The sequence below is a fragment of the Rhinatrema bivittatum genome, chromosome 1 (assembly GCF_901001135.1).
Source record: "Rhinatrema bivittatum chromosome 1, aRhiBiv1.1, whole genome shotgun sequence".
In the NCBI taxonomy this organism is placed as follows: domain Eukaryota; kingdom Metazoa; phylum Chordata; class Amphibia; order Gymnophiona; family Rhinatrematidae; genus Rhinatrema; species Rhinatrema bivittatum.
In genome coordinates, this window is record NC_042615.1 from 235,017,199 (window position 1) to 235,040,770 (window position 23,572).

At 39.2% G+C, this 23,572-nt stretch overlaps 1 protein-coding gene across 6 annotated transcripts in view; it reads left to right on the plus strand.

Annotated features, from left to right (window-relative positions):
• The window catches only part of CTBP1 (C-terminal binding protein 1), a 943,073-nt gene that overhangs the window by 740,356 nt on the left and 179,145 nt on the right, over positions 1-23,572 (plus strand). For all 6 annotated transcript variants that reach the window (XM_029592698.1, XM_029592702.1, XM_029592712.1 and 3 more), the window contains one exon: positions 16,432-16,586. In XM_029592698.1, the coding sequence (XP_029448558.1) occupies positions 16,432-16,586 (155 nt within the window). The remainder of the gene's footprint in view (positions 1-16,431; positions 16,587-23,572) is intronic.

Here is a 23,572-nt window from a genome sequence, read left to right on the forward strand (position 1 = left end):
AAGCAGTATGTTTGGTACTGCCTAGTCTTGCTTCCCCTCATTTTCACTAATATCCATTGAAGGTCCCTTCACATTATATGGTCACATTGAGCTGTTATATTTTTTTTTCTATCCTTGACATGCTTTGTAGTAATGTTAGGCTGGACCATATGACCAATGACAATACATTTCTACCCATTATTTTAGTAATTTGAGTCAACACAAAATACAATTTGTATAATTTAAACTGATGTCTATCTTCATTACTTCATTACCTTGTTCTCCCAATCTCTTATACCAAGACACCGTTTCTCTAACTCGGCATTCTCTTGGTAGGGTGGTGGATGCCTGGAATGCCCTTCTGGGGGAAGTGGTGAAGACTAAAACTGTGAATATTTCAAAGGGGCATGGGATAAACACTGTGGATCCCTAAAGGCTAGAGGATGGGAATAAAAAAAAAAAAGCTTGGGGGTAACCTGCACAGAGTGGTAGTTACTACCCTTAACAGAAACATTGGGGTAACCTGCACGAAGCAGCAATTACTACCTTGGGAAGCTTGCTGGACAGACTAGATGGACCATTTTGGTCTTTTTCTGCTGTCATTACTATGCTTGATACCATTCCTATAACTAATTTGAAAACTTTAGCTGATGTGATTGCTCCTGCAATAACAAACATCATTAACTTATCTCTAAAAGAGGGTATTTTACATGATATACTGAAAGGGGCATAAATTAAACCAATAAAAAAAAGAAAAACTTAGATCCATCACATACTAAATAATTATAGACCAGTTTCAAATTTACCCTTACTGGCAAAGCTAATTGAAAAAATGATTCAAAAACAATTGGCAGAGCATTTGGAGAATAATGCTATTTTATATCCTTCACAGCATGGCTTTCGTAAACACTATAGTACGGAAACATTACTTCTTTCTCTCTCCGACACTATCTTAAGAGGCTTCGATAGTGGAACGCACTATATTCTAATTTTATTAGACTTGTCTTCAGCATTTGATACAGTGAATCATGAAATTTTAATTAAAAGATTGATGGACATAGGCCTTCAAGAAAATACTATAAAATGGTTTAAATCGTATCTAAGTAATAGATTCTATCAAGTACAGATCAAAAATACAATATTGGAGAAAATACATTTGCAAACAGGAGTACCACAGGGATCAGCATTTTCTGCGACTTTTTACTATTTATTTATTACCACTTTGTCACATACTTGCAGGTTTAGGAATGACATACAGCTAATTTTACCAATCGAAGACACTATAGAAAAAACACTGAAACTAGCAAACATTTATCTGGATATAATTAAGCAATTGCTAAATCAAATGGAACTAGTGATTAATATTGACAAAATAGAATTTTTACATTTACAACATAAAAATATAAATATAGTAAAAACACCAACAGTTCTTAATAAGCAATCATTGGTATTAGCAGAGAAGGTACGTAACCTAGGCATAATAATTGATCCAGAGTTAAATTTTAAACAGCACATATCTTTGAAAGTGAAAGAAGGATATGCTAAATTGATGATATTGAGAAAGCTGAAACCACTGTTAATACTACCCAATTTTAGAACAGTACTACAAACTCTAATATTTGCGAGCACTGACTATTGTAATACACTGCTATTAGGACTACCATACTCAACAATAAGACCACTACAAATACTACAGAATTCCGCAGTAAGAATATTGACAGGTAAAAGGAAAAGGGATCATATCACTACAACATTAGCAGATTTACATTGGCTCCCAATAGAACAAAGAATTCAATACAAAGCATTATGTTTAATACAAAAATTAATCTATGATGACAAAGCCGATTGGCTCAATACTGCTCTTCGCTTGCATGTACCGCAGAGAAATCTTAGATCTGCTAATCTAGCACTGTTAACTGTTCCCTCAATTAAGGCAGCACGAATGACGCAAGTTAGAGAATGGGCTCTGTCCTTAGTAGGACCTAATTTATGGAATGCACTCCCATTAGAGTTAAAATTACAAAGAAACTACACATTGTTTAAAGGAACATTAAAAACAAGGCTTTTCAAACAAGCATTTGGCAAAGTGAACGAAGAGAGCAAGTGAAGGACAGTGTATATTTGAATCTTGGTGATTATCTGTAAAGTTAGTATTTTAGACATATTAAGATGCATATAATTGCACTCTATTTTCTATAGCGTAATTATTGTTTTATTATTTCATAACATTTCATTTTATTATTTATATATGAAACTAATTTTAAAGATTTTAGGAAATATACATGTAATTTTAAGTTGAGAGTTGAATTATTGAAATTAGATTTTATGATATGAATCTTTGTTACCAATTTTTAATGCATTGGCACTTTAAATATTTTACTTTATTTTAGATATTTAATGTGATTATATGTGCCTTGATGTAAAATGTTATGATGGTAAAATTACTTAATGACGCTATATAAAAGCTACTAAATAAATAAATAAATGTTACTCTATATAGTGGGCTCCTGTCATATGGCAGGTAATATGGCTTCTTAGATGAGTTAAATGCAGGATTATAAAACCTCTGTCATTCTTCTTGGTTTGGATAGTCATGCATTCGCAGTCTGATACCTTGCTTGGCACCCCTGCGTCATATAGGCTTGACAATCTGAGTAGCTGTGCATAAGGGATGCTCACTCCTGATGCCTTCTATGCTCCTGTATTTGCATGTCAGAATTTTACAAGACCAGATCATATAGCACATCCTTATAAGTTTAATTTGTGATGGCATATAACAATAGTCGCTCTTGCACACCAGATTTCTTTTCTCTTCCAGGAGAAGTTGCCCCTGTGAAAGACCAGGTGTTGTCCAAGTAGGATATTTCATCTAGTATTCACAAGGTGGCATCATAGCTTGCACAGCATTGGGGCTAACTTGAAGTTAATTTCCTGATTGCTGCAAGTGAATGGAAGGTTAATTTGTACATGCCTATAATCTAGTCTCTAGCGTATGTATGATAATGTTTAAAGGACCCTGGAAAAGAAACCCTGAAATATTATGGACTAATAATTGCCCAGTGTTCCCTAACTCATTAGCTAAGTTTGTTATAAATGTTTTGTTTGTTTTCCCAGCTCTTGCATCCTCGCACTATACAGTAGTTATTACTTTTCTTACAGTGAAATCTCTATACCAAACACTAGGCAATTTAGTGCTATTCATCTATGCTCTAGAAATGAGCTTAGTGGACCCCTGGCAGTTGGGGTGATTCAAGACTTATCATATACTTATTTGATTATAACTGCATATAGTGCATCCCATGTAATAAATCCCATAGGTGTTTCGGGATGAAGGGCTCAACAGGTATATGGTGATATTCAGCACATTCCGAAATGGAGAGAATCAAATAGGTGGGTAGTGGGTGACAATATGCAGTACCCTCCTGTGGATTTTGAAGGGATCGTGCTATCTTTAGAGCAGTATGCATTTCAGGTAAGATGTTATACAGAGAGCGAATCAAGTGTCAGTACAATGTTGATAAGTTGATGAACTCCACATTAAATTGTCTGTCCCTCCCGATGCAGCCTGGTTTGGCGAAACACGGGACCATGTCGGGGGACCCTGTTTTAAATAATTGTGCTGTTTCAAGCAACAGAGTTGCCGTTGATAAATAAAAATATTTCTTTGTATTAAATTCATTTGAAGCTACGGGGACTCATTGAATCTTCTGCATCTCCCTGGATGTTGGTACTGATTATATTGGAGTGCAGCTCATTGCTCCTGTTTTGTGTTGTGGATTTTTACAAATATGACATGGGACAAGGGTGGGGTTAATTTTAGATAGGTGAGAGGAGGCGGTCGCACCTGAGATGGTTGTGTTCTCCTTCCACAAATAATCTGTATATACTACTTCCGACCTGGGGTACTTGTGCACGAGGCCATCCACATAGAATGCGTGGTCATGAAATAACTTTAAAAGCGTTATCAGTGTTTTTCAAAACATTATTTGGGATGTCTTAACAGGAGTATCATATATAAGACATATGAAGTCATTTATGCCACCCAATATTTGTTAAGATCTTTGTTGGTATATTATGTCCAGTTGTGAGCCCCACACTTCAAGAAAGATATGAAAACTTTGAAAAAAAAGTCCAGAGGAGAGCTAAAATAAGATATTTAGATAATTTGACCTATGAGGAAAAGTGGAAGAAATTAAGTTTTAGTCTGCAAAACGACACGATATATGAGGCTCAAAAAGTGTAGATTGACGAGTAATGTTCCCTGAGTTTTGAAACAAGAGTACATAGGAAAACCTAGAATATACCTACCAAGGAAAATAGAATTGTGATTAAAAGAACACAGCATACAAATTTGTATACCACATTGCGCACACACATTTTTTTTCTTACACAGCCTGCAAAAAGTTGGAACATTGCTCAGGAGTAACATTAACAAATATTTTTTTTTTTACAGAAAAGGGTGGTGGATGCATGGAGCAGCACAGGGCCGGTGCTAGCATTTTTGCTGCCCTGTGTAAAAAATTGCTGGGCTGCCCTCCTCCATTCTGTTTTTCTTTAACCCAAAATTGTTGTTGTTTTCTGCAATAACCAACATATACAATACATCTGACGAAGTGGACTATCCTTGAAAGCTCGTGCTTTAATAAATTGGTTAATCTATAAGGTGCCACTCAACTCCTGTCATTTCAGCACACAATCGAAACTGTCAGCCTCACGCTCTGTCCCAATCCTCCTTCCACCACCAAAAAAAGCCCTGTTCCCTCCAGCAATCAAAACTATGAAAATTAACACACTCTCCCAAACCTATTTTACCCCATCCACAGGTCCAACATTTCTAAATTGTGCAGGAATGATCCCCAGGTGCTCCTTCCCCACCTACCATTCAAAAAAATTGATGCTGGCTGGGCCCTGTAGCTGACACCAGTTTGTTGTATAGAAAGACATGCATTGCTGTGGTGCCAGCTAGAAACCACTGCAAAAAAGACACTTGGAACCCATATAGTACCATTGTAACGCATCTTGGGTGTGGTTTTGGCCCTTGGACAACCAACAATATAGTAAAAATCCCATAATAAAACAGTACTAACTGCAAGCACTCAAACAGGAACAACCCTATGAAAAATGCAAATATTACACCAAGCCCTAAAACACCTCCTATTAGGAAAGCAGAACAAACCAGTCTGGTCTAAATTCCTACATAGAAACTAAACATGCGAGCAGAATACCTCACCTCATTTAAACATGCAAAACACAGACAGACCTTCACCAAATACAGAATAAAGAAACCATAAAATATAAACAAAAATGTGTAGACAGAAACTTAACTGGAAACTCCAACAAGCTAGAATCTATATATAATGAAGCAATGGAAAAAGAGAAACATCACCAATCCTCATAAATTAAACAAAATTAAGAAATATAAATCAATCATAATGAACCATGCTAATAAAAAGAATATTGCCAAAAAGATGATAGAACAACATCCAGTAATTATGAACTTGTATATAAAGCTTTAAAAGTTTCCAAACAGAAATAAAATATTTCAAAATAGCAGACGCATCAAACGCCTAATAATTAAAACAAGAAGGGAAAATACCTCTCTTCCCATATCTGAAAACTTTTGATTTCCAGGCACCCTGAGATTGTAGTGGATTAATGGGGGTGGCAAAATGTTTTCACTCCCCTCCCAAGGCAGACACCCATTCACACACACACACCCATCCCCTCCAGGCTGAAATTCACATCCACCCATCCAGGACAGGCTCCCAGTCACACCCAACCACCCTCCCACCTCATGCAGGTTCCCGTTCACTCATCTGTCTCAGGCAGGCTCCCATTCACAAGCACTCATCCCAGGCAGGTTCCTGTTCTCATGCACACACACCCATCCATCCCCGCAAGCGCAGGTTCCCATTCATACACACACATACACCCATTTCCCCCCCCCCCCCCCCCAGGCAGGCTTCATTTACACACACAGTTTTTATGCAGGCGTGGATCTCTCTTGCTACTGCTGCCACCTGATACCTCGTTCCTTGGGAGAGTGCAGGATTCGTCGCAGAGCTCTGTAGGCATCTTTTCTGTGGCTCCTTGTGTGCAGGCCGGCCTGCGGTTCTCCACACTTGCACTGCTAGCCCTTCCTATATGCTCATCTCATGCAATGCAAGATGACCATACAGGAAGTGTTAGCACTGCGAGTATTGAGTACTGTGGAGCCAGCAGCACACAAGGAGGAATTGCAGAACGAGCTCCTATTTTCTTCTGATGCTGCCGATGACCACACTGGCCTCTGCATTTTTCCGCTGCTGGTAAGATGGGATCCACCAGCAGCTGTGCGAGCCTCTGCATTCTTCCAGCACCGGTGGGATGGGGTCCAGCAGCAGCTACGTAGGCCTCTCACTCTCCCTGTCCTGGACCTCCTTCCATCGCAGCCGCCACCCTCCCAGGTGTGCTGCCCTGTGCAATTGCACGGTTTTCACACCAGTAGTGCCGGGCCTGGAGCAGCCATAGCACAATAAGAAATTGACAAATTGCAGAAGGGGAGATTTAGATCAGATATGAAATAGAACATTTATAATGAAAGGGTAGTTAACAATTTGAATGAGTTTTATGGAGATGGTAGAATCTCCATCACTAGAGATTTTTAAGAGAGTCTGAGAAGTTTAACTAGAGTGGATCAAGATCTGCATTTTTTATTTCTATTAGTCAAACCCTAATGTCACTAAAGATTTATTCCTAAAAGTGCTGCTTATCATTTTTTTCACTTCATAATTAGTGTTTAATAATGAAAAATCGCCATGGATATGGTCTTGATTGTAGGGCAGTGGAAACCTGTTTTGTTTGTTTTATAAACTTGGGCCAGCTCAGTGACTCTTACAGAAGAACCTGCATCTGATTCCTATGTTGGCTGTTGCTGGGGATGCTGTGAGGAGTTGGTTCACAGCCATTGAGGGATGGGGAACAGAGGGTAGTTTTAAGTCATCACAATGGCAATATTTATTTATTTATTTATAAGCTTTTAAATATGCCGACATTCGTGGGTACATAATGCCGGTTTACAATGTAACAGAAAGGTGGAAAATACATAAAACCAGGGTGGGGGGAAGGGGGAAGCAGCTAGAAGGAGGAGGAGGAAGGAGCAGGAAGAAAGCAATATCTAGTGGTTGGAATTAGTCCACAATTCCAGAAGGAGACCTGGTGTATGATCAGTTGAGGAATCATTGTTGGAATGACTGGGCTCAGTATGATATGAGAGGTATAAAATAGCAGGATCACAGCAGCATTCTGATTGAGCAAAAAAAAAAAAAAGCTTTTGAATTGTTATATTTGGAAAGGGTTAAAAATAATTTATATCATTAGAAAAACTGATGATATACATGTTTTATTTTTCTTTTTATCTAAGCAGAATTTGTGTGCTATAAACTACTTTAGAAATATAAAATTAGCTACCCAGGGAATAGATATGATTGTAACCTTTTCTGTCCATAGGAAGTGTATAACACCTACTGAGTGAAGAGGAAACAATGTTTAAAAAAAAAATTAGATGGATGAACAGAAGCACAAACAAATAGTGTATCCAAGGTCATATCTAATGCCTTTAAACACACATATGTAGAGAATCCTTGGTTTCCCTAACTAAAAGGATTGTACCATTAAGTTAGGGAGGTTCCATGTAGCAAGAAGGGAAAAGAGGTTTGGGTTTTGCTCCCCCATGTGGGAACATGCAAATGGTATGTGCTAGTTTATCATCCCACAGCACCTGCTATCCTCATGGATTTTAGTTTGGTTTTTATTGAAGTAGGAGCTCTCTGTCTCCTATCTTCTAATTTTTTCTTCTAATTTGAGAAAGGAGTAAGGAAGCTCCTATTTAGGGGTTGGCCTCCTGTTGACTCATCTACCTGCGTTTACAAATTGTTTGGACTCTTTTAAGCCAATTTTTGTGTTTTCCCTGTGAGAGCCCATCCCTCTTGTTGCAGTGAATTTGGGGCATCCTTGTATTTAAGGCTGAATGTGGGATAAGGGAGACCTGCTTGTGATATGTCTCCTAACGTGCATACAGAGTGACGGTGACCTGCTACAGAGGAAGAATATTTTTGCTTTAACTGCTTTGAACTATCTCCTCTGTGAAGCATGGAAGTTTTTTCCACCCTTCCTGCTTTTTTTTTAAATTTTTCCCTTACTAGAGGAACTAAAAAAATGTTTGTCCGCTTGGAGCTGATAACCCAAGGTGTACCTGGAGTCAACAATCCTAAACCTATTGAAGAAGAGAGTCTTTCCTTCAGAAAGACACAGAGGAGTAACCAAGACCATCTCATGAAAGGGATCCTAGTAAAGAGTACTGATAGGAGAAACAAGAAAGGTACAATATAAAGGTGACGAGTTTTGTTGCTATTGGGGAAAGTTACTTAAGGGTGTGAGAAGTGCCCACCCGGTGCTGCCTAAGGGGTGGAAAGAATTCAAGAAAATACAAGGGAGAGTGAAGTACCATTCAGGTGCTGCATAAAGAGTTCAAATATTTAAAGAGGATTTCTGGAAGAGTATTAAATCTGGGACCGAGTTCTGATTAAATATTGGGACTGTGTATATTCTAACCACCTTCATTGGGAAGGGACCGGAGAATAAATTGGGGAAGAGAAGGAAGATTAAACTAACTTTAATATACATAATCTGAGGAATGTAAGAAATTTGATCCAAGGAGGAATTCTGAGTAAATATAAAGCTTCCACTAGAAGTAGAGACTTTACCAAGAAGTGGAGTCACAAGTTTATTCCATCTGCTGTCTTATTTATTGCTGCTAATCAGTCGAATGTGAAACGTATAAATATTATTCAATCATCTGAGTGAACTATCAGTAAAGAAGTTGGAAGCCACAATTCTTCTGCTGTGTGTTTATTGGATGCTGAGACCATCTAATTATTGCTGTTGTACACTAAAGACGGAAACTGGGCAAAAATGCAGAGAAGCAGGGTATAAAATCTGTTGTTCGTCCCCACACATTGAAACTTTTGGCCTCAGATTGAAGCTATGGGAAGAAGTTGAATAGAGACTGAGAGGAGTGTGCAGAAAGGGTCCGTATCTACACTTTCTTTCTGTGTGACCCTGGGGGCCAAGTAAAGGATCCATCCTGCCCAGGGGTTTCACATTCTTATCACTCCTACCTCTCTATAAATTGCAAATGCAGTATTTGCCTATAATTCAACAGCATAGAAAATTGGATATTCCATTAGCAACACTAGCAAGTATGCGTTCAATTAATGTCATTTGACTGAAAGTGTATTTATTTTCTTGGGTGCAGTTAAAATGTCCATATTCAGAGAGCAAAGTTCTACAAATAGGGATTTTTTAAAAATCTTTTGTGGGGGAGGGGTTGAAAACATGAAGTTTAAATATTTGATGGAACCTCCCCCCACTGCATTTATATACCATACCTGTTTTTCGGTTGAGTGCAACAGCTTAGAAAACTGTGTATGTACAACTAAAACTAATATTAATTTCAAAATGCTTTCAACTAACAGTCTATTAAGACAGTCAAAAACATTTATAGTGTTATCACAAAGTCCTTTATTGTGTCTGGATATTCTAGCATTATGGATAATATATACTTTTAATTGTGCCTTACAACAGTAGCAGAAATTGATTCTTATCATAGCTTGGAGATGTTTGCTTTACAGTATCTCAGGTTATACATACTGTCACTAAAGATAACACTGGGGCAAAAATAGAACAAATCAAAATAATCATGGCAGAATAGAAAAGAGAAAACTGTGTATTTCGTTAGAGATCTGATTATATCTAAATGAGAATTGGTTTCTTTGCCGGGTTTTGGTCCAGCAGTTTCCTTCTGCTGTTTTGGGCTTCCAACTCAATTGGAACTCAACTCTTTTGGGCTACAACACCATGAGACTTCATTAACAACTGCCTGGGGATTTTACAATGCTTTGCCCCACCTAGCCCAGCCACTGAAGTGACAGTACTTGGTTAGGGACAATAGGCTGTGGCTTCCTCTGGAGCACATTATACATGTGCACTGAGTCTGGCCAATAGGTGTTACTGGCCAGCAAAAGCTGAGATACCTTATGTTCCTTCAGGAGCTGTGAACACTCCCTCTTCAGCGTCCCCTTTATCAACCCAGCGAGCAGAAGGTAGGCTTGGGAATCAAACTTAGGCTTTCTGCAGAGCACTTTACAGCACATGCCACGAAGGCACCTTGTCGGCCCTCAACTGAGCTTTCAATGCACATTAAAATAAGTTTAACAGATATATCTTTGCCTTTGGCAATGAGAACATGACACACAATCATCCATTTGTTTTTACAACAAAAGTAACTCTAATCAGTGCTTAAAGAAAACTGACACTTGCAAAGATGGATGAAGGAAAGATAGATAAGCTTGTTTTAGTTTTAATGTAGTCTCTGCTTGCTATGGCAGCATAATCTTTGGGCTCAGTCTTAAAAGAGTAGAGATGAACTTTCCTTGGCTTAGAACAGTATTGGCTATCCACCATGAGAGGCATTTGTCTGAGTCCCCCTCCCAGGGTCTGTCTGTCTATTGTTTCTGTAACACTCATCCAAGATACAGTCAAACTCAAGAACTCACAGTTCAAATATCTACAAAAAAGTTCTATCTTAGACTGTACTTTTTTTTTTACAATGATCCTTAGCGGTCGAGTACTTAACCACTCCTTGAGTTTTCTCAATTACTTCTCATTCTGTCTGTTCCCTAAAAGGTGTCTACTGTATTACAAATCTTGGGTAGTGTCTACAAAAAGACTAACATTTCCTGTAGCCTCTGTGCAATATCACTCGGAAAGATACTGAACAGAACTGGATCAGGCCCAAACACGGAGACATTCCACTAATCACTCTTTTTTTTTTTTCTTTCAAGTGACCTCCATTTAGCCCGCTCTCTGTTTTCTACTCCTCAACCAGATTCCAGTCCAATAAACCATCTTGGTGCCCGCCCTCAAGCTGTTCAGCTTATTTATGATACTTCTATGTTAGAATTAAAACTTTGCTGAAATCTAAGTATCCAATATTTGGTGCATGCCCCTTATCTAATTCTCTTATTATCCAATCAAATAAACAAATCATATTTGTTTGACATGATCTTCTTCTGGTAAAACCAGACTGACCTATATCCTGCAACTCAATGGATTCTAGATACTCCACTATTATTTCTTTTAGTAGTGTCTCCATTCATTTTCCAACCATGAAAGTTAGATAAACTGGCCTATAGTTCTTAACTTCTTCTTTTTTTCCACTTTTTTAAATTGGGACAACATCCACTCTTCTATGGTCCTGTGGAACAGCTTTCATCTCCACAGATCGACTGAATTGATCTATCATGGACCCAACAGAAAATCTGTGAACACCCTTTATCTAGAATGTATTCCATCCAACTCCATAGATTTCCCCCTTTCAGTTTTCCTAGCTCCACACAAATCTCTATCTTCTGTAAATGGCATGGCCCTTCACCCTCCATTGCCTCAAGTACAAACATAGAGGTTTGTTTGCTAAAGTTTTTATCCCATTTTGTGTTCATAGGGAAAATGCTTAATAAATAGGGTCCATAGATTTAAACCCTCTTGGGCAGGAACCTATCAACTGCCTGAACTTCTAACCCACCTTGAGCTCAGGTTTGGAAAGATGAGTAATTAAATTTAATAAAAAAAAAAGGAAGAACATAAGTGTCACACAGGGCCAGACAAGTAGGTTATTGAGCCCAGGACAGTGGTCAATCCAGAAGTATCGAGCAGATCCTAATGAAGAAATCCATTACCGGTTGTTCATTCCTAAGGAAAAGAAGTGACAATCCTCAGGTCTATCAAACTAGCAATTGTTAATGGGCCTTTTCTCCAAAAGCTTGTCCAAACCATTTTTTAAGCCTTTTATACCACTAGCCTTGAATAATCATTAAGCATCAAATTCCACAGCTTCATTGTGCATTCACTGAAGTAATACTTAAATTTCTTTTAAATCTGCTACCAGTTTTATAAAGCATCCCCTAATCATAGTACTATTTGAAAAGGTGAATAACTGTTTGTTTCACACTGCTCATGATTTTATAAACCTCAATCATGTCTCTTTTGAGTTGTCTGTTCTCCAAACTCAAGAGCTCTAACCTGTTAAATCTTTCTTCGTAAGGGAACTTTCCATACTCCTAATCATTTTGGTTGCATTTCTCTGTAAATGTCCTTGTTCCACTTTACATTTTTGAGATACGGAGATGAGAAATACATACAGTCTAACCATATGTATCACTGCCACCTCTCAGTAATCCTCCTTCCACTTTTTCCTTTTTCCATGTTTCACTTCCTGCCAGTGAGACCCCCTAGAGCAGCATGAAGATTAATATGCATGTTAGGTATGATAGTGGAAAAGTAAAGTGCCAGCTTTGATGGGGGAAAAAAATCATGCTAAATTATAATGCTGTGTGATTAAAAACACTAGTGGGGCTGGCCCAGTGATAGTGCTGCAGACATCCATGCAGAAGATGGTTGTTTGCTTTCAGACATGGTGCTGCATTCACAACTCCCAGGTGAGACATGTCAGGCATTGCACAATAGTAACACCTCTAATTTGAATTCAGTGTGCCCCCTTCCAGAGACTGTTGTTGCAACAGGTTATAAAGGGGGCATGGATTAAGAAGATGTGTGAACATTTAATGATGCCTTATGTGTTTTGGGGGAGGGGGGGTGGGGGGGTTTGTCGGTCTTCCCACCACAGTCTTTTGGCTTGAGCAGCTCTACCACTTGGTTTTAGCTTGGACATGTCTCTCATGCTTGTATTCCTTTTTGTCATCTTGAGCATCTCTTTGCTTTACCTCATCCCTTCTGCTCTTGTCCTCTGTTTTCTTTAAGATTTTTAGGATCTTTCCTGATGAGCCTTTTTCTTCTTTACACTGCATTCAGTGAATTCCTTGCAATTTTTGTCCTCTTGCATCTTTCAGTTTTGTAGTCAGTATTCTCCCTTGAATTATTTCTTTTTCTTCTTTACTGTGAGTTGATTTGTAGTGCATTGCTCGCTGTATTTATGATCTCATAAAGTCCTTTGCCCCATAATCAATAACTAATGGCAGGGCTGCTTTAAAATGCTTTAACATCACCATGTGCTTTGATCTTCCTAAGATTACATCTGAACTTTTTCCCTATAGGAAAGTAAGGTAAAAAAGAAAAGCAAAACAGTGATTCTCAGTGCAACCCTGAGATCAAGTATAGACAAACATGGGATCAAGCGTTCTTAACAGTTATAGTCGAAAAGATGATATACTAGACTAGTACAGGGCTTGCCTGGCCCCTCTGTAAAATGGTGTGTATTGTTCAAGGTTCAGATTTAGGATTTACTCCAGGAATCCTCTGGGTAGGTTGGTAGCTGGTAACCAAAACCCAGATAATAAAGAGTTTTGGTTGCCAGCTGTAAGCAAATAGTTGTGGTTCCAACAAAGGTTTGTTCAGGGTCGGTACAAGCCCATTTGGAGTCCTAGGCAAATTTTTGGTTATTCGTCCCCAACGTATCTCCAGCCCAGCACTCTCTCCTACCCATAGCAGTAGCTCTAGGACTGTATTCCCTTCTTTGACAATATTGGGTCTGGTACAGCAGCTCTCAGGACCTCACGCTGGTGGGATTTTGTCACCCCCAGAATCTTGGCGCTCCTGGAAGCTGCCTAGTTTGCCTATTGAAACCACCAGCCCTGGATCTGTGTGTTTACAGAAAACAAAGTATTTATTCAATCCACAGAAGATTTCACATTGAATGTTCTTCCATCAAAACTGTGACACAGTAACAACATACTCCAAATATTACATCCTCAGACATGTTTCTGGGAGACCTGGCATTATGCAGCCTTCAGACCTTTAGAAGATTTAGGGGTAATACAGCAGAGTGGGCTGAAGACCCTGCCTCCATGAGATGAGGGGTTTTGTTTCCTTACCCTTTTGCAAATTCTAGTCACTAAGAGATCCAGGTAACTTTAGGAAAGAAATTCAGCAAAACTTAGCCAAGTAACAGGCCGATTCAGAAAAACCTGCGGGAGAGCGGGCGCTCCGAGGTGAGCGCCCGCTCTCCCGACACGCGCCCAGGCACCTCTCCTGGGCGCGCAATTTTGTATTCAAGTTAGGGCCCGTGCTAAGAAGGAGGTGCTAGGGACACTAGCGTGTCCCTGCGCCCTCCTTATTAGGGAAGTGGCGGCTGTCAGCAGGTCCGACAACCGATGCTTAATTTTACCAGCATCTGTTTCCCAACCAGCAGGCCGGCAGACAGCTTTTTTTTTTGTTTGTTTTTTAAAGTTTTTTTAATTTTTGGGGACCTCAGACTTAATATCGCTATGATATTAAGTCGGAGGGTGTACAGAAAAGCAGTTTTTTCTACTTTTCTGTACACTTTCCCGGTGTTGTCTATGATTAACGCCTGTCTGCCTCTGTAAATATCCAATATAAGGGGTAATAGCGTGTGTAAAATGCGCGGTTAATCGGGGGCTAAACAGTGCACTCGGGCGAGCACACTGTTCTGTATCGGCCTATAAGTCTATAAGGCTTAATATTCTTACTGAAAGTCGCCCAGGTAATGTTATCTGGGGAACTTCAGAACTGCATTTTTTTCAACCAGAGTTAGCTGGGTAAGGTGAAACGGGTAGCAGTCAATATCGGTGCTACTCAGCTAAACTGGAACGTGCCCTGCCCTCCCTTCCCTCTTTTACCCAGATAAAAAAGGTACCTGAATAAAATTGTCAGTGAGAGGAGAGAAATGTTCAATCACTAGTTTTCTTTTGTCAGGGTAATTTGAAAAGTTACTTGGACCAAACCCTTTTGAATGTGGACCTCTAGATCTTGTCTTCAGTTCACCCAGTTCCCAGAAATAAGATATTACTTACAGTTCTTTAGGAAAATACCCGCAAGATCTTTAGAGAAGGAAGATCTTTATGATCCTCTTAGGGGCTTGAACAGACCCAGTCTATAATTAGTCTGGAAAGCTGATTACTCCTTCGCAGCCTCCTATAGATCTCTAAGGGAGAGACCTCTAGTACATATATAAGGGGTTTCTTAAGTTGGCTGGCAAGGGCTTAAAGGTACACTGTGATATTAACACTACAGGGTCCCTAAGTTTTAATGGTGCCCCTGGTTATATTGCAAAGAGGTAGGGAGCACAAGGAAAGAGTGCTGGGGTCACTGGATTCTTCGTGGCCGAAATATGAATGAAATTGGATAAAAGGTTCAAACATTATTGGGATTGATGGACACTGTGCTAGAGGAATGCTAGGGCTTATATTAGAGGAACAGTAGACGATATAACAGCAGAAAAAAAGGTGATAATGCCTCTGTATAGGTTGTTGGTGAGACCTCACCTGGAGTATTGTTTCCAGTTCTAGAGGCAGTACTTCCAAAAGGATAGAGACAGATAGATTGGAGGTGGCTCCAAAAAGGGGTATCAAAATAGTGCCGGATTTGCACAATAAGTCATAAGAGATGAGACTCCAGGACCTAAATGTATATATCCTAGAGGAGGGAGAGGATATGAGAGAGACATTCAGATATCTCTCTAAGATATAAATAATTCATTAAAAGCAAACCTTTTTTCCGTAGAAAGGAAATTGGAGAGCAAGAGATCATAGTATGAAGCTCAGAGAGACTAGATTTAATAGTAGTATTAGAAAATGTTTCTTTATGGAAAGGTATGTATGGCCTTCCAGTAGAGGTGGTGGAGACAAAAGCAGTAAAATAATTCAAGAAAGCCTGTATCACACATAGAGGATCATTTATTAAAAAAGGAATGAAAGGTAAGAAAGAGATCAACTGGGAGCCCAAGTTAATGCCACAAATATTTAATTGGACAGACTTAGATGGGCCTTACTGTTCTTAGAAAAAGTGCTAGAATACAAAAAGGCATGGGATAAACACAGAGGATCCCTAGAATCAAGAGGATGGAAATGAAGCAATGGCATAGCATGTAGTATCTTTTCTTCATGGGAGCAACTTGCATGGTTTGGCAGATACAACCCTAAAAGAAAGCTTCAGGGAAACCTGCATGAAACCACAATACCTCCCTAAACATCTTGCTGGGCAGACTGGATGGTCCATTTTGGTCTTTATCCGCTATCATGTTACTATATTTGCATTCATAGTGATTTTTTTTAATGAGCAGTTCAGTTCGATATTAAGTGTAGGCCTACAATGCTTTTGTCTTCCTATATTTTGAGGGATATGATATTGAGCTAGTTCCAGTACTGATAGTTCCTGAGAAATAGCAGAATGTAGTAAGCAGATTTCCACCTTATTTTATTTATTTATATATATATATATTTTTTTTTTGTTGAGGTTTTAGTTTGTTCTCATTTCTTCTTAGGAGAACAGTTGGTTCTTTTTCTATTTTTGTACTGTGCAACAGCAGTTAACCCTGATCACTCTTCAGAATATTGCCCACGTTGCATAGAAGTAATGTGCACTTTTTCTTCATTGCAGGCATTCGACCTCCAATAATGAATGGGCCCATGCACCCGCGCCCGTTGGTAGCATTGCTGGATGGCAGGGATTGCACAGTAGAAATGCCTATCCTGAAGGATGTAGCTACTGTGGCATTTTGTGATGCACAGTCTACACAGGAAATTCATGAAAAGGTAAAGCTTCGGTTTGTCCTGTTCTTTTTTTATTTTTTTTATATTTCTCAAGTACGTTTTGTAACAGTCATAGTGCCCTATTCACTGAAAAAATACAAACTGGACAGATCCTTTTAGCTATTTTCATCACATAATGATGCTCTAATGTGAAAGATAACTGTGTGAACAGAAAAGATTTAAACTGTCTGTTTAAATGGACAGTTGTAACTAATGTCTTTCAGAAGGAACAACATACAATGGTCTTGATTACAAATAATAAAAAGGAAGATCTGGCAGACTTAGTCATGTAGTGGCAGTGCACTTGAGAAAAAAATTCATTTAGTGCCAAACACTTTTTAAAAGTTTGTATTTAGTTCATATTAAAAATGGTGCACCCTCTTGATACAGTATTACATGATATGTAAAAAGGAAGCCCCAATTTACCTTAATGCAATTTTCCAAAATGTTCTTCTGTTTGGTTATGTATTTTGCAACTAGTGTAAAGTTCCATGGGTTTTCGGGCAGCACAGTTGACTGACATATCCCTTGCATTTTTTTTTCTATACAGAGTCATTTCAAGCAATGGAATGATAGCTGGGCTAACTTAGTACAGGCTGGGAAGGACACTGTGGGGTTGTTTTTTCCACTATATGTAGATATATTGTAACCCAGAGTAAATGCATATTATATCTAGCTGAATTTTTTATTCTTTCTTAGTATCTATGAGTCTATAATTTTTACAATAGCATATCTGATATGCTGAGCATTTCTCACTGTGTAAAAGTGTTCCTGTTGCATACTTAGTACACAGATCCATTCATCTCTTAGTCCTCTCCATAGATGGGTAATATTTTTATATAATAAAAGGTACTTAGAACCCAGCATATGATTTAAGACACCCTAGCATGAGTGGGACAGGAACTTTGTCAGTTATGATGCATGAGATCTTTGGGACTCTGAGGCACTGGGAGACAATGCTTTAAATGAAGCCAGCTGGGTAGGATATGCCCTTAGTTTGGGGAACAGCAACATCTGGAAACAGTTATTTGTCAGTGCATATACGATTGTAGATTTAGATATAAACTACTACTCCACCAATAGGAAAAATATGTAGGAGTTATATTTGGTAAACTAAGAAAATGAAGATTGTTTAGGATTTTGTATGTGTGTTAAAAATCCTTGACCAACCATACTTCCTCCTTAATACCAGCTCTGTGATTGGCTGCCAAAAGTTCTGATGTCACTGATAATGATTGCAGGTTGGATCCAAATAAAGTGATTTTCTTTTCCCCTAAATATATTTTAAAATCACATAGGGAGATTTCAGGTTCTATGGCCATATATAGGGTATTCTTGGGTACCAATAAATGTTATCTCATGCCTCAACATATATCATTCTGTGCTTAATTACAGTACAAACCTCAGTGACAGGGCACTGGTGGATATATATTGAAAATAAGTTTCAGCAAAAGAGGCAACCAACTAACTTGGCCTTGATTATATAGTTGACGAGGAGTTGACTATAGCTTCCCAGTAAGTTACTGTATATCAAAATGTAATTAAGTACGTGTAGAGCTGTAACATTTTAGCTTTTTTAATGAAAGAATTACAATCTTACCCTCATTAATATAAAAATTAATGCTAAGATATCGTTCTGAAAACCCCCTTCATTATAGATTATTATGTATTCATAGTTCAGTGTTTCCTAGAGGCATTGTCGGTAAGGTTTATGTGGAGCCTCCCTCAGAGGGGGAAGGGATAGGACCTGTGAATATGGGTAGGCTCATGGCCCCCCCCCCCCCCCCCCCGCACTGATGGTCACTGCTGGTTGCAGGTTGGGGTAAAATCCATATGAAGATATTTATTTAGTTAAAAATATTTCTATACCGCTTGCGCCAGGTAAATCACAGAAGTTCATATCATAACAAACATAATAAAAAAGTAGAGTGTATAAATCAGATACAACTTACATCCCAATTACATTTATTTATTTATTTATTTGTATACTTTTCTATACCGACATTCGATTTGCCATATCACATCGGTTTACATATAACAATAACATGTCGTCTAAGGCTAGCCTTATCATGACTTGATACATTATAACAGGTTGATTAGATAGCTGGTTGAGTATAAGTAAACAAATAAGTAAGATGCAGTATAACAGCTTGAATGGATAACTGGCTAAGCACAGATAACGGATATAATGAGATAGTTACAGATATAATATGCTTGACAATTAACTGATATATAAGATAGCATAACAGATATAATAAGCTTAATTACATAACAATAATAAAAAAAAATATTCACTGCTGTTAATAAGTTAACAGCGCCGTCTCTTGTTAGCACTGATTTGTGCCCCAGGATCATGACTTAGTATGGGAACTGCTGGTCTAAGTGATTAAATCGAGAGGTGTTCAAAGAGAGAGAATATGCTTCAGCAAATGTAAAAGCCTTTCAAGTTCTGATGCATACATATCCTATAGGAAAGCCAGGAAAAGTCGTTTTTTAAACTGATGTATTTTTTTTCTATGTCACTTTGTTCTGTTGATGAAGAAGACAATTTTCAAAGCCAATGACTTCTAAAAACTGGCCTGGCTGAAAACTAGAAATCACAGTCTGAGTTCACAATGCACGTACATCTAACCGCAGTAGATAGGGGCATTTCTGGGGGCATGTTTAGATTGGGAAGTAAACTGCAAGTGTGGAATTACATTTTCAAATCTGCATGCATGTTTTCTTTTCCTTTACTCCACTTGCAGAAAAAAGAAGTATAAAGCACATAGGGATTTTTGTGTCCATGTAGCAGCATAAACGTCTTGTGAAAAAGAAAAACTGCATGGGTAGTTTCTCTTTGAAAATTGCCTACAAGGTCCGTGGATTTAAAAGTATCCTTGGTCTTTGTATGTAGCCAAGGTACTGCTATAATCCAAAGAAAACTATACAATTATGATAATGATTTTATCTTGTATTAAAATAAGGATCTACTCAATATCTTATTTCCATATGTCTCCAATTTCAAAATTGTCTGAAATCTGCCGGTACCATGTAATAATGTACAGTTGCTCCTTTGCTTGTTGCCCAGAAGAGTGCACACCGTGCACATTTTAAAAATAGCATCTTAAACTGTGCACAGATAGTATGCATTTTGCTGTCATTCTGAAGGAGTTTCAGTTTCACCAGCATCATACTCTGTTATCCGCTGAAATCTGCCTTCCAAACATCAGCTTGACCTAGCTTTTACTGGTAGATTCCCATCCTAACAACTTCTTAAAACTTTACAGTTATGATTGTACGCTTATTGCTTGGCTCGGCCACATGTGAGTCTATTGCTTAGCAATAGGTACAACACCGCTTCTCCCCTAATCCCCTCCTTAATGTACTGCAAAAGTAAACTCCCCAGGCAACTTCAAGGAAATCCCTTCTTATCATCTCATGAGTAGTCAAGAGTTTCTAATCTCTTCAGGAGATTGAAGTTCCCTCTTAGGTCTAGGGGCCTTTCTCTCCTGCTCGTATTTTTCTCCATCCTGAAATTAATCTTTACGTGCTATCCTGGAATCTGTAGCATCCAGCCCTCTGCAACTTAACTACTATTATACTTACTTCCAAGTACTATTCTCGTGTATTGAGATAATGCTTTCCCTAATTAATAATATTGACTCACAAATATGTTCTGAACTTTCTTAGGAGGCTTTACCTCTTAGGATTTGTGGGTGCTAGTCTTCTTGCATCTTGCCTTGTTTGTGTTAGGCCAGTGTAATAAGTTGCACTTGATTGTTAACATGCAGTTGTGCACACTTCTTTACTCCTGATTTAACAAGGAGTTTATTGCACAAAACTGTGTACATAAACTTAACTAAAAATGTTTGCACAAATTAGTGCTCCTCCATTTAAATCCCATATTAATGTTAATGAAGGTGTTAAGCTATTACTCCTCAATGTAGAGAGATGCATAGACTAATTAGTGTTTTCTTAACGCTGGAAAATTAACTCCTGATCAAAAGTAGAGTAAGGTTAGCTCACTATTCTGGGACTACTATTAGTTTATGGGTCTGAACCTGAAGTGTGGGCCAAGCCAGTTTTTAGAAGACTGCAAACACGCACGTATTTCAGCTCCTATGCGAAAAAAATATGAACAGAGAAAGAGGGTATCATGAGGATGATATAGGGTGGGGCTCAGAAAGTATGTGCACACACATTTTATAAGCTCAGTAAGTGCATGTCATAGAAACATAGAAATGTCGGCAGAAGAAGACCAAACGGCCCATCCAGTCTGCTCAGCAAGCTTCCACACTTATTTTTTTCTCATACTTATCTGTTACTCTTGGCCCTTATTAGTAACTTTTTGGTTCTAGTTACCTTCCTACCCCACCATTGATGTAGAGAGCAGTGCTGGAGCCACATCTAAGTGAAGTATCAAGCCTAATTGGTTAGGGGTAGTAACCGCCGCAATAAGCAAGCTACTCCCACGCTTATTTGTTTACCCAGCCTGTTCAATTCAGTCCTTGTTGGTTGTTGTCTGAATATAAATCCTCTTTTCTTCATTCCCCCTGCCATTGAAGCAGTGAGCTGTGCTGGATATGTATTCCAAGTGAAGTATCAAGCTTAATTGATTCGGGGTAGTAACTGCCATAACAAGCAAGCTACACCCATGCTTATTTGTTTACCCAGACCATGCAATTCAGTCCTTGTTGGTTGTTGTCTGAATGTAAATCCTCTATCTTCATTCCCCCCTGCCATTGAAGCAGAGAGCTACGCTGGATATGCATTGAAAGTGAAGTAGCAGGCTTATTTGGTTTGGGGTAGTAACTACTGCAACAAGCAAGCTACTCCCCCACTTTTTTGTGAATGCAAATCCTTTTTTCCACATTTCCTCTTGCCATTGAAGCATAGACCAATGTTGGAGTTGCATTAACTGTGTGTATGTTTATTGAATAAGGGTATTAATCACCAGGTTGTAGCTGTCGTTCCCGCAAGCCCCCCTACGCCTCTTCTCTTCATTCACATCCTCTAGACTTTATGGATCCACAGTTTTGGTCTTCACCACTTCCTCTGGAAGGGCATTCCAGGCATCCACCACCCTCTCCGTGAAGAAATACTTCCTGACATTGGTTCTGAGTCTTCCTCCCTGGAGTTTTAAATCGTGACCCCTGGTTCTGCTGATTTTTTTCCAGCGGAAAAGGTTTGTCGTTGACTTTGGATTTTTAAAACCTTTCAAGTATCTGAAAGTCTGTATCATATCACCCCTGCTCCTTCTTTCCTCCAGGGTGTACATATTTAAATTCTTCAATCTCTCCTCATAAGTCATTCGATGAAGACCATCCACCTTTTTGGTCACCCTTCTCTGGACCACCTCCATCCTGTCTCTGTCCCTTCGGAGATACGGTCTCCAGAACTGAGCACAGTACTCCAGGTGAGGCCTCACCAAGGGAATAATCACTTCCCTTTTCTTACTCTATATATCTCTCTCTATACAGCCCAGTATTCTTCTGGCTTTAGCTATCACCTTGTCACGTTGTTTTGCCAACTTCAGATCGTTAGACACTATCACACACCCCCCCCCCCCCCCCAAGGTCTCTCTCCTGCTCCGTGCACATCAGCCCTTCACCCCCCATCGAATACAGTTCTTTCAGATTTCCACACCCCATATACATGACTCCGCACTTCTTGGCATTGAATCTCAGCAGCCATATCTTCGACCACTCTTCCAGCTTCCTTAAATCCTGTCTCATTCTCTCCACTCCTTCCGGCGTGTCCACTCTGTTGCAGATCTTAGTGTCATCTGCAAAAAGACAAACCTTACCTTCTATCCCATCTGCAATGTCGCTCACAAAGATATTGAACAGGACCGGTCCCAACACCGACCCTTGCAGCACTCCGCTTAACACCGCTCTCTCTTCAGAGGACGTTCCATTTACCATCACACATTGTCTTCTGTCCGTCAACCAGTTTGCAATCCAGGCCACCACCTTGGCACTCACTTCTAAGCTTCTCATTTTATTCACAAGCCTCCTGTGCGGTACCGTATCAAAAGCTTTGCTGAAATCTAAGTAGATGACATCAAGCAAGCTTCCTCGATCTAATTCTCTAGTAACCCAGTCAAAAAAGTCAATCAGATTTTTCTGACCAGACCTTCCCCTGGTGAATCCATGCTGCCTCTGGTCCAGCAATTCTTCCGACTGTAGATAGTTCACTATTCTTTCTTTCAGCAGCGACTCCATTACTTTTCCCACCTCCAGGGTGAGGCTAACCGGCCTGTAGTTTCCAGCCTCCTCTCTGCTCCCACTCTTGTGAAGTGGAACCACCACTGGTCTTCTCCCATCACTCGGCACCACTCCCGTTTCTAGGGATCTATCGAACAGGTCACACAGCAGACCCGCCAGCACATCTCTGAGCTCCCTCAGTATCCTTGGATGAACCTCATCAGGCCCCATGGCTTTGTCCACTTTCAGTTTCCCCAGCTCTTCCCATACATTCTCTACTGTAAATGGAGTTACATCTACTCCACTCCCCTCCAGTTTCTTGTTAACTTGTCCTTCTCCAGGGTCCTCTTTAGTGAACACTGAACTGAAGTATTCATTTAATATTTCTGCCATATCTTCGTCTCTTTCCACACATTGATCTTTTTCACCTTTCAATTTCACTATACCACTTTGAACTTTTCTCCTTTCTCTGATGTATCTGAAAAATGTTTTGTCACCTCACTTTACCTCTTTGGCTATCCTTTCTTCCGCTTGACTTTTTGCCGTCTTGATTACTTTCTTCGTCTCCTTCAGTTCCACCAGATATTCTTCTTTGTGCTCCTCCCTTTGGGATCCTTTATATTTCTTGAACGCTGTTCTTTTAGCTTTTGTCAGCCATCTCGTTTGAGAACCAGATAGGTTTCATTTTTCTTTTGCTTTTCTTTACTTTTCTAACATATAGATTAGTTTCCTTAACAATTGCTCCTTTTATTTTGGTCCATTGTTGTTCCACATCTCTCTTGTTCTCCCAGCCTTCTAGTT